Here is a 12,720-nt window from a genome sequence, read left to right on the forward strand (position 1 = left end):
CTCCATGCCAAACAAGGAGCATCAAGAATCTGTCTGGGTTGCTTTGTTTTCTTTACAAACCATAGATATGTACAGTTGACAACTCAGGACTTCTAGCCAATAACCATATGGTCAACACTACCTTACGAGTTGAGAACGAACAAGATGTCAGAAACATCTCCGAATGCCTCGTCACACAAACAGCAAAGTGCACTGAGTGAGGAGGGCGCGAGAGTGCCTTTCATTTTAACAATGTTTGGAGCTTTGTACAACTTTGATACAGTTTCAGGGCGCTCCACTTCATGTAAACCACTGACACTTTGAGAAACTACAATGTGATCGTGATCAAGTTTTGTAATTAAACCTAACAGGGGCAATAGACACGACTCAAATAAGAGATGTGTCGATCACAGCGCTCTCCTACTCTAAGGTATTCACAAGGAGACAGAGTTTCTATTCATCTTCCTCTTCCTCTTCCTCCTCCTCCTCCTCTTCCACCTTTTTCCGGGCAACTTTAGCAAGACCCTTGGCGCCATCAAACTTCCCTTTAGACTTATAGTCAGCAACATCCTTCTCATACGTCTCCTTCAGCTTTGCTGCCTTGGTAACGTAGGGCTGCTTCTCACTGTCACTTAAGTTACTCCACATCTCACCCAGCTTTTTTGCCACATCTCCAATGGAAATGCCAGGGTTTGTGGATTTGATCTTGGGACGGAATTCAGAACAGAATAAGAAAAATCCAGACGGAGGTCTTTTGGGAGCATTTGGGTCCTTCTTCTTCTTGCCTCCTTTAGCTGGCCTATAATCTTTCATCTCCCGATCATAGCGTACTTTATCTGCCTTTGCCATTTCATCAAACTTTGATTTCTCTTTGCTAGACATTGTCTTCCACTGCTCCGAGCACTTCTTGGAAAACTCCGCAAAGTTGACTGGAACCTCTGGATTTTTCTTCTTAGGTTCTTCCCTGCCTGTCTGCACGAAGAAGGCGTAAGCAGACATCTTACCCTTTGGTTTCTTGGGATCACCTTTAGCCATCCTGACTGTATTGTTCGCTAGTCTCGAATAAAAGCTTTCTGAAGTACTCTAAATCCAAGCTCCAAGTTAACAATAGTCAGTTAAGAATAAAAATTTATTAGCCCCAAGGAAACCTTTGAATAATCAATATGTTCCTTTGGTTGCCTTCTGCCCCACAAAATGGAAGGCAAGTCCCTATGGTGGAAGCAGAGACTACAAGCAGGGTGGTAGGGGGGAGGGGACTGGGGGAGAGGGACCTAGGGAGGGGTCAGAAGCCATGTGAGTATGTGTTTGGTGAATGACCATACCGCACACCGGGACCAGCTATCAGTAGGCAGATCAACTTTACCTAAGATGACTCAAAGCTTATAAAGATTTGGGGGACTGAGGGTAGAAATATCTAAGGTAAGCAAAGGTCATTGACTGAGGCCTTCTGGTACCTGGGATGCCTCATTAGCATGAGGAAGCATTCAGGAACCTCAGGTGCTGACTGAACAGGTTGTATCAGGAGAAATGAAATTGATCCTGTAATCTAATTGAGGCTACCTGACATTCCTCAGGCAGAGGCGTATGTGTGGTCCTAGAATTCCCCAGACAAGATCAGAGGAGACACCCCTCTAATGAAGGGAGTCTCCCATAGTGCGCCAAGCCCAGAGGGTATTTGGTCATGGTGGGCTTTGGCCTTAATGAGAAGAGTTTTTTCACACCCTATTGCTGAAGACACCACGCTCTTCAGGTATGGTGTTTGAAGGATCCTGAACTGGAACCGACCTAAATGCCTCTTCCCTGAGCACTACCTTTCTTGGTTTGGGAGGGGCTTTCAAAGGAAGGAAGCAATGGCAGTTTTATCCATCTGTGGCACCTCCGAACCACAATGACCAGCATGACCTGGTCACCCTATGGGTGCAGCAGTGGCTTACACACCTTGGTGGTCACAACTCTCTACTTGGACTCAAGACCCACTCAACAAGGGGGAAGGCATGTTAGAAATGGAAACTGCAGGACTGTCACAGCCACAGTAGAAGACCTACTGAGCTAGCTTTGCCGTGATTAGTAAAGTCATGATCTACAGCCACTACCACTTTACTAAGCCAAGCTAATTCCTAATACATTCTAAATATTTGTCTTTGCATAGATCCATATAGTCCTCTGCCCTTATCAAGGAGACTTCTCTTTGAAACCAATGGAGACGGCTAGAGAAACCCACAACCAATCAAATGCAGAGTTGTGGAGTCCAGTCCCAAATGAATACATCTACAAAATACTCTGGCACCTAAGGCTTAGGATCACTGTGAAAGAGGGGGTAGAAAGGTTGTAAGGACCAAAGGAATGGGGCGGGGGTGTTCTGTGAGGTCATGTCTCCTAGTGATGTCAGAAGACTCAGAGCCTCATCAACAAGGCTACCTAAGCATGAGCTGAACAAGGAGGTCTCAGCCCTGTACAAGGAACGACAGGTAATGAAGGAATGCTGAGAGAGGGAGAAATGGTCTTCTCCAGGGAAAAGCCATCAAACACCAAATGATCATCCATGAAAACATAAATACAGGGAGCATTATGCAGAACGAGTCAATTATATTTAGGATATATAGATAGACCATGGATTTGAAAGTCAGCAAGGTGTGGGTGAATATATGAGAGGGTTGAAGAAAGGGAGGGGAAAAATGTCAAAGATTATATTATTACTTAAAAATAAGATACATTTTAAAAGTATAAAAACAACAAAAATTGTTTATGAATAGAAGCATGTAAACACCGAGAAAGAATGTTACAAATAAGCAGCCTTCAGGAATTTATTTAGTGAACCAGGACAATACGCAAGCACGAATGGGACTGAAGGGACACACAAGAGGTCCTGTCTGTTCTTAAGGGCCATATGACTTCAGCAAACAATCAGAATCTACTTAGATTATAGCTGCCATCAGATATAAATACAATCCCAGGGCAAAGGAAAGACCAACATCTGGCTGAAGCGAGAAGATTGGCAGGGACATATGGGACAAGGGACAAGTGAAGGCTCCAGAAGGTGAGAACTCAGCAAACAGACTGGGACCCTTAAGGCCCTGCAAAGGGAGGTCCACACATACAAAACCTCTAAGGCAAGACTGAGACCTCTGGAGGCACTTCACCCAGTGGTTACTTTGGGGAACAAAACAAGAGCTTCTTTGAGGCACTAACACATTCATGTGGACTACCAGAGGCTACTATTCAGGCTACAGGGGAGAAAAGAACCACTGGTCTTCTCCAGCTGAGGACTGCGACTCCTGCAGTCTTGCAGGGCACAAAAGAGTCATGAATGTTCTGCAGTAACTGGCCACTTTTTAGCACTGGCTGCTCTTGAAGAGAAATGAAGTTTAGTTTACAACACAGAGGGCAACTCACAACTGACTGTAACTCCAGTTCTAGGAGATCCAACACCAACGCGCGCCCCACCCATCCACACAACAACAACAACAACACACACACAGAGTATACTGAACTGTTTCCTGTAGCAAGACTCAAGGATAGCTGAAAGCTTTGCTATTATATGTAATATATTCATACAAAATTAAATTTTCCAATTCCTATTCTGGTCACATCTTCTTACACTGCGAGGTTATATGTTACAGAATGAGTCTACAGAAAGAAGAAAAGGCAGACTTGTTTATAACACTGTTATTCACTGGCAAAAGGACAGGTGAGACTGTGTCCCGAAGAGGAAACCACCAGGCACAGTCCCAGTCTCAGCCCATACACTCACAGTGTCAACAGGAACCCCACGATGAACCCACCAGGGGATAACAGCTAATGCACACACAGTGAGCACTGCTTTGGACCTTAGGGGAAGTGTGTTTTGAAGTTTCTGAAGTAGCAGTTCCAGAGAGTCCAGAGGGAGGAAGGAGAAAAGGGGAGTTTTGGAAGGAAGGAGTGTGGCACTGGAAAACTGTATTTGATTTTGTTTTAGTAATATCAAAGGTGGGTAAAACCAAACAGATGTACTCGTTTTATTAGTGAGAAAGAGTAACATTTCAGAAATAAAACACTGTAAAATTGTTTGGGCTTACATATCATCTTTCTGATAAATAAACACTAAAGCCACTTTTCTTTAAAATGAGTGGACTGGCAGGTGGTGGGAAACACCTCTCCGAGTTTGAGACCAGCCTGGTCTACAGTTCAAGCTCTAGGACAGCCAGTCTGTTTGAAAAACAAACAGGAGGAGGGAGAAGAGAAGAGGAAAGGGTGGAGAAGGAAGAGAAAATAAAAGGAAGAAAAAGGAGTAGGGGAGACGAAAAATGAAGAAAAAATGGATAAACTGAGGAAATAATTCAGCATTTTCACATATGGCTGATCTTGCTTACTCCTGGTATAAATCCACGTACATGAGCACTGTCAGACTCATAAACATGACTACAGGGAAAATGAAAAGGGTAAATCAGCTATGGCAAAGGACAAAGGCTGCAACAACAAAAATCCAAAACAAAAATAGCCCCTTCAGAAGTCCTGAAACCGCTCTGTGGAACGTTCCACATGCAGACCCTGGCAGTCTGGCACGGACTGTCTTCTGGGGCCTAGAGAAAGGGCTGCCACGTGAGCTTCATGTCAAGTGTGTGGCATCTTTGACAGTGGAGCCTTGAAGTAGCCAAACCTCTTTGCTGTTTTATACCCTTAGGCTAGTGCCGCCATCCTTTCTGGCCAGAAAAAACTTCTTTTGGGGATACCTAACGGTTAACACAGAGGTAGAACAGGTCAAAATGCCAAGAACCAATGGCTGACCAGTGCTCATCTCTAAATGTGGCTGGCATCCATAACAACCCCTCCAAGACCCAGGGACATTAAGGAAAGGGGGTTGGAAAACTGTCAGAGCTGGAAGATGAGAGGAGCCCTGTGACACTCTGTTCTCTGGGCATGATGTGGCCAGCACAGACCCGCACAGAAACACAAGGCATGAATCAGGGGGGATTGGAGGACAGGAAGGGTCTGTAGGAGTAAGAAAGGGATCTAAGAGTAACAGGTCTGTCTGTCCACAACACACTACACACACTTAAGCTGCCAAAAAAAAAAAAAAAAAAAAAAAAAAAAAAAAAAAAAAACCCTAAAGAGTCACTAAAGGAATAATTTTAAAGTATATCCAAGCAAGCCATCCATATTGTTTTCAACATGACGTGAGGGAAGCTAGAGATATGGCTCAGTGGTTTTAAGTACTTGCTGCTCTTACATGGGACCCAAAATTTGGCTCTCAGTAACCACATAGTGGCTGACAGCCACCCATGACTTCAGTTCCAGGGGATCCAATAACCGCTTCTTGCTCCAAAGGGCAGGTTGTACACACAGGTGGTGCACAGACATACACACATGTAAAACATGTACAGATAATATTACAGTGAGTAAATCTAATTTTCAAAGGGTACATCTGTCTGGAGAAATACCTTCGGGGGGGGGGGTGGTAAGAGCAATCGATGCTCTTCCAGAGGACCCAAGTTTGGGAAGTTCAAAACTGCCCATTAAGTCCAGCTCCAGTGTACCCAACTCCCTTTGACCTCATCGGGAACTAACCCCAGTGTGCACATGCACACACTTACTTAGTTAAAAAAAAGTTTACTGGAAGAGGTGGAACCCCTCAAGAAAAATTTTAAAAAATGAGAAAAAGAAAGAATTCTATTAACATGGAAACAGACTTTTATTTTTCAATGTAAAACAGAATCAAGAATCAAACAGATTCTAAAATGAAAAACAGGATAATTCCACAGAAAAATAAAACATGATAATTTATAATAACATGCTTGTTGAAAATTTGAGGCTAAAGATAAGTCCCTCATCCCAAATTGCTCTAATCTGACAGTCAACAGACATGAGATTTCCTTGGACTGACACTGAAAGATAAACTAAACCTCTGCTCACATCCAAAAGCCACAAAGGCATGCACTTAGTTTAACTGAGATAATGCCTCATTGATTTGTAACTGGCAGCTTTTATATGTCATCCTCTATTTAACTCTTTTCTTAAAAAAAAGAAACCTGAAATATCCTTATTAATAACTGACAAGTAATAGTCCCACATACCTACAAAACGCTATTTAAAAGGGTCAAAATGTTAAGAGAATTAAAGAAAGACAAAGGAATAAAAAACCCCAGGGTGGAGAGGACATCTTAAGCTTGCCTGGGAGGAAGTGCAGACCTGCTTAGGTAAGTGAGTCTCAACGTGAGGACTATGTTTCTGGACAGATGGGCAGAGTGTGCACTTCTGTGCATGAAGTCTACTGGCTGTGCCTCCTCTGCTCTGACCACTGGATGTTCAGTTCCTCACTGAGGCAGCCCTGCCTTTAGGCACATGGCCATCTGATTTCTGTGGAAACTGTGTGAGGCTTGCAGGCCTTGCCGCCTCTTCTTGCCAATGCTTTCCTTTCCTTAATTCACTCTTGGCATCAGTCTCCAGCTGTGGATGTTCCAGGGGACATGGCCAACCCCTTCTTCCCAGGGGTATCTTCCTTGAGAGAACACTAGTCCCAGAAACTTCCCACTAAGACTTCCCTCACATTATGGGACAGAAGTGAGTCACCAACTAAGAACTAGTAAGAACAACATGAATGTGGTTAGCTTCGCTGAGTCACTGGCGGACACAGTGTGGGGTACTTTGGCAGGCTGGTCACCAGCCCAGTGTGCCCTGAGGAGGCACAGGGCCGAGTGGAAACTCATGTAGGATGTTTCTTTACTCCCAGGGGAAACTTCAAATTGGTGGATTTGATATTTCTAAGCAGATTACTAGGGGTAACTAACATTTGGCTAACATGCCCCAAATAGTATATTTAATAAACTAGGCCTTAGACACCAGCAGTTACGTGTAGTGTATGGGGTGGTAATGCCTCACAGGCATCTTGACTAGACTTAAGAGAATCGCCATGGAATCGCAATGTTAGGTGGACCATCCCACGGGGCGGGGGCCCTGGACTGAGTAGGCAGGAGAAGCTAAGCTGAGTACAGCGTTCGCCTGCTTCCTGACTGCAGATGCGAGGAGACCACTCGTCTCAGTCCTTCTGTCCTCATGCTGTCCCACCATGATGCTGTGCAAACCGAAATACAGCCTTCTTTAAGTTGCTTTCTAAGGCATTTTGTCACGGCGACCAGACATAACTAATGCAGCATTTAGATGGGATGTGCTGACCCAGCCTTGCTTGGTGTCTTGAAGGCTTACCAGCAATCTTAGCAGACTCCAGGAGCAGCTTCCCTCTCCTGCACACCCCGGAACTCTCAGTTTGAGCACACTCTCACTCTGGCCTCTAAGTATGTGGCCCACAAGTGGATGAGGTCTAGGACAAGCTGTCCAACAGGCACTGAACTTCAACCACCTCCAGTCCAAACACATTCTTGCTGTAGTAGTACTGATTCAGGGGCTCATATAGCTCAGGCTAACCCCATGCACACTGTTCTTCTTATCAGCGATTAGTCTGGCAGAGACTCACTTCTGCGAACTCCATACACGGCTGGGAAGCTTCAACTGACCTTCCTGCCTCCCTCCCTCTTGAATGTTGGGATCACAGCCATTCCCATTCACATCACCACAGCTGTATTTGATGACTTCTGAGCTACACATTTCACAGTGTATCTGAAGCTCTTTGAAGATTGTATTGAATGTTTTCTGTGGAAATATTTTCTGTCATACATAACAAGAAAAAAAATAACATGATCGTGAGAGTGGACAGCGACTGTGGGCGTCAACACGCCACTGGTTTCTAAATGGCTTCACAAAGCCACATGTGCCAATGAACCCCACACCTGTTGCAACGAGCACAGCCCACCTCTGCCAGCCCCTGCCTTTGAATTGCCAGGGAGGCTTTACCAAAGTAACCGCAGATCACCAGGCACCGGCGTTATAAATCAAAACTCACTTGCTAACCCATCTGTCCAGTGACGGGCTCTCAAAGCATCCACCCTCTGGCCCTATCTCAGTGCACCCAGCAGGAATAAACAACAGGAAATTGTTTACGGGGACATTAATAAAGTGTGTCATCTTAGAGGAAGTGTGACAGTTCCCTGACGCGATTAATAATAAATACTCATGTTGAGTTTTCAAGAAGAAAAACAAATATCAACTGTCATTTGGGTGAATCACTGCTGTTTACACTCAAAAGTTAAGTTCGAAATCAAAGCTTCTATCATAGTCTTTAAAGGCACAGCCAAATTCCTGGAATTACTGCAAACTGGAAAACCATATTCATAGAATGTGACTGACTCAATCACAGCAATAAGGCGCATGTCTGGCGGAGAGGCAGGACTTAGTCTGAGAGTCAACTTCAGTGACGGACTGTGGCATGCTACCTTGAGGATAGGCTCCACTTCTCACTGATGGAAAACCACCTGCCTGGGAGGGGAACGGCTACACAAGCCCACAGACACAAAACCATACACACACTATGTGGTAAGGATTCTAGGGGAAAGTGGGGTGGGGGTGGGTGGGGCAGACAGCACAAGGAAGGACTGAAAACATGGTGATGTAAAGAGAGAGGGGAAAGAGACAGACATGGTTTAGTGGTTGTGAGTACTGGCAGAGGGCCCACGTTTGATTTCCAGCTCAGAACACTCTACAACTCCAGTCTGAAGAGATCTGATGCCTGTCTGGTCTTTGTGTGTGCTCCATAGTATGGTACACAGACATAATGCAGGTAAAACATCCATGCACAAAGTAAAACAAAGGAAACTGTAAAAGGGAAGGCTTAGGAGATGGCTCAGTGGGAAGTGACTTGAAGTTCAGATCTACAAATCTACTGGATGGTGTGGTAGCCAGCCTGTAAGCCCAGAGCTTGGAGGGTGGACAGAGGATCCTACAGGATCAGACCAGCCAAATCAGGAAACTCTAGATTCAACTGAGACAGCTGAGTCAATGAGTAATGGGGAAGGCAATCAAGGGAGACTCCCAGGGTCAACCTCAGGCCTCCACATGTGTGCATACTCACACATGTACATACTCTCACATGCATGCACAATTACATGTGTATAGCCCTGCCAAGTGAACATGTACACACACAAATTAGTGATGATGATGATATGATGGTGACGATTATGATAGTACCAATAATACACAAAATCTCCTTAAAAGTGCAAACAAATGTAAGCATTCTATCTCGTGTATGGTTTCCCTTAAAAGAACAACTAAAACCTTTTGAAAATAGGTACTGTGTATTTGGTCCTCTTTCTCCCCGAGGCCGTGCATCTATGAGAGCCATCTGTAAACTCAATGTGCTCTGACCCACAGCTTGTCTTCCTGTGGAACAACCTGGATTGGCAGGCACTGTCCCAAAATGAGATTTTTTTTTTAAAACTCAGACCCTGACCAACAACTATGCAGTTGATGATTCCGGTTAAGATTTGGTGAGGATAATCATCTTTCGAATAACAAGTCCAGAAGTAACAGAGCAAATGAAAAAAAAAACCCTGGAGGAACAGAGTTCATGTACTTTTCCGGAGTTCAACCATGAAGCCCACATGTAGTTTCCTCAAGTTCTATACTTGGTCAATTTGCCTGAGTATTTTATATTCTTTTCTCCCTGGAAAGCTGGATCACAATATCACTGCCTATATCCTATATGCTATAAAGTAAGAGAGGAGAGGCCATAAACCGTTTAACCAAGTCCTCAAGGTAAAAAGATGACAAATTTGCAAATATCTAGAACTGTCTACCTAAAAAGGGCTAATTTAGACTCACTTGTAAAGTGACTTTTTCCATTGAAAGTGGCTGTCAAACCAAGAACATTCTATTGGAAGCTATAATCTTAAGATAATAAACTCTATTGGATTTTTTTTAACAACTTTATTTTACAAAACAAAGATAAATGTACAGATTTTAAGCATTTTTTGCATAAAATTATACAATACATTTTTGTCAGTACTTTTTTTTCAGATTTTAAAATAATTTTTACATAAAACTGTATGAACATATTTGTTAGTCAGTACTTAATTTTTTTTTAAGGTTTGATAGTATGCATTGAAAACTTAATAGTTACAATGAGCATAAAGTACATGTAAAACAAAATGTAACATGGAAATAGTCAAAGTTTTCTTGTTGTATAAAGATTTTTTTGTTTTGTTTTCTTTATTTCTTGGACTTCATACAGTCTGTGAGTTGTTTCTGGGGCAGTGCGAGCCTCTGGGGTTAGCATCCCATTATCAGTGACTGCATATTATGTCTGTTCTTTTGTGACTGGGTTATCTCACTCAGAATGATATTCTCTAGATGCAGCCATTTTCTTAAGAATTTGGTCAAGTCATTGTTTCTGGTGGCTGAGTAGTATTCCATTGTGTAAATGTACCACAATTTTTGTATCCATTCATCTTCTGAAGGACATCTGGGTTCTTTCCAGCTTCTGGCTATTATAAATAGAGCTGCTATGAACATTGTGGTGTATATATCGTTGTTGTGTACTAAGGTGTCTCTGGGGTATATGCCCAGAAGTAGAATAGCTGGGTCTTCAGGTAGTATTATGTCCAATTTTCTGAGGTATCGCCAGACTGATTTCCAGAGTGGTTGTATTAGTTTGCAACCCCACCAACAGTGGAGAAGTGTTCCTCTTTCTCCGAAACCTCGCCAGCATCTGTTGTCATCTGAGTTTTGGATCTTGGCCAATCTGATTGGTGTGAGGTGGAATCTCAGGGTTGTTTTGATTTGCATTTCCCTGATGGCTAAGGATGTTGAGCACTTCCTCAGATATTTCTCAGCCATTCGATATTCCTCAACTGAGAACGTTTTGTTTAGCTCTGTACCCCAGGATTTTTTTTTTTTTATTCATTCCTAAGTAGAGAGGTAACGTCACTGTCTCAGTCTGGGTGTCTATTGTTACGGTAAACACCACAACCAAAAGCAACTTGAGAAGAAAGGGTTTATTCCACTTTACTGCTTGTAAGTTCAGCACTGAAGGGAGTCAAAGTAGGAACCTGGAGGCAGGATTTGATGCAGACGCCATGGGAGGGTGCTGCTTACTGTCTTGCTCCTCATGGCTTTCTCATACAACTCAGGACCACCTGCCCACAGGCAGCAATGCCCCCCTGGATGCCCCTCTCCCAATCACTAATTAAGAAAATGCATTACAGACTTGAGTATAGGCCATTTGATGGAGGCATTTTCTCTATTGAAGTTCCTCTTCCCAGATAACCCTCCTTCATGTCAAGTTGACAGCAGCAGCAGCAGCAGCAGCAGCAACATGTGCATGCATGGAGCCCAGAGTTTAATTATCCAGCATCCTGGAATAAGTCAGTTTGTGGGGAGGGAGATGGAGACCAGTGCATCCCTGAAGCTTGATAGCTAACCACTGACTTCCAGGTTCAGTTCCTATCTCAAGATATAAACTGTAGAGCAATGTGGACATATATGTATATGCAAGAACACACATAAACAAATATTCACACCGCCCCCACAACCAACTAACCAATCAAGAAAAGGATATGGATGAGTGTGTGTGTGTGTGTGTGTGTGTACTCTTAAAAACCATCATTTTAAGTCCTTCTTTAAAAGACCATAAAAACTAACCCATCTGTCTTAGTTAGGGTTTCCAATTCTGTGAACAGACACGATGACCAAGGCAACTCTTTTTAAAGACATTTAATTTGGGCTGGTTTACAAGTTTATAGGTTCAAGTCCATTATCGTGGCAGCATGCAAGACAAACATGGTGCTGGAGAAGAAGCTGAGAGCTCCACCTCTTGTGAAGGCAGCAAGGAGAAGACTGGCTTCCTCAAGCAACTAGGAGGAAGCTCGAAGCCCACCCCCACAGTGACACACTTCCTCCAACAAGGCCACACCCACTCCATCAAGGCCACACCTCCTAATAGTGCCACTCCCTCGGCCAAGCATATACAAAATACCACAGTACACTTCCCTATAGTGGTAGACTGAGTCCTGTGGATGGACCAACAAACTAGAATCAGCCAGAAAACTGTACAAGGTACAAACAGGCAAGTGATGTCTGGTGACACCACTCAGGCAATCAGCTGGGAGACCTGAACATCGACACGGCATTTGAGGTTCACAGTCCCTAGAACATTCAGATTCCCAAACACAGAGGCCTGGCTCTCAACCATCCAACCTCCTGACTGGATGCCAAACCAACACATTACTAGCTGTGGAATACAGGACTGAAAACTGTGAAACACCAGAGAGTAAAAAACCAAACAAAGAGACGAAGGTAAGCAGAGGTGCCTGGGATAGACTTCGAAATGAGCATGCATGGCACAGAATCAAAACTGTTAAAATAAGTTCATATAATAAATGGTAAAAGGGCCTAAAAGAAGAACGAGCAGAAAACAGACTTCAGTGTTGGTTTAGCATCACAACGGACTTAGAGAGACCGAAAAGGGAGATGGAAACAAAATTGATTAAAAATATAAGCAAAGATACAAGAGATGCCAGGCTTGGCTGTGCATGTTTTTATTGCCAGCACTGAGGAAGAGGATAAGGAAAAGGAGGAGGAGGGGAGGGGAAGGGAAGGGAGAGGGAGAGGAGGAGGATGCCTCTCTGCTTTTGAATCCAGCCTGACCTACAAAGCAAATTCCAGACCAGCCTTTAAAGGGCTGAGTGAAATCCTGCCTTTAAAAAGATGCTGGAGGAAAGAAACATCACAGGCATTCACCCCAGAGGTAATGCACCGATGACATGTGACTGTAGTGCCAACAATAAAGTTGGAAAACATGGGCAGGAGCAAGAGCTGATCATATGCCAGAACACATTCAAGGATCAAACAAAGTCCTGTGGTCCTCAAAAAGGCTCA

General features: G+C 43.7%; 2 protein-coding genes across 6 annotated transcripts in view; both read right to left on the bottom strand.

Moving 5' to 3' along the window:
- The window catches only part of MCPH1 (microcephalin 1), a 189,839-nt gene that overhangs the window by 135,482 nt on the left and 41,637 nt on the right, over positions 1–12,720 (bottom strand). The window lies entirely within an intron of this gene.
- LOC308429857 (high mobility group protein B3-like) lies at positions 433–1,014 on the bottom strand (the record flags this gene model as incomplete). Its single annotated transcript, XM_080928883.1, has 1 exon — positions 433–1,014. The coding sequence occupies one exon, from the start codon at positions 1,012–1,014 to the stop codon at positions 433–435; it is 582 nt and encodes a 193-aa protein (XP_080785009.1).

This window comes from Micromys minutus (genome assembly GCF_963924665.1).
Source record: "Micromys minutus genome assembly, chromosome: 14".
NCBI lineage: Eukaryota > Metazoa > Chordata > Mammalia > Rodentia > Muridae > Micromys > Micromys minutus.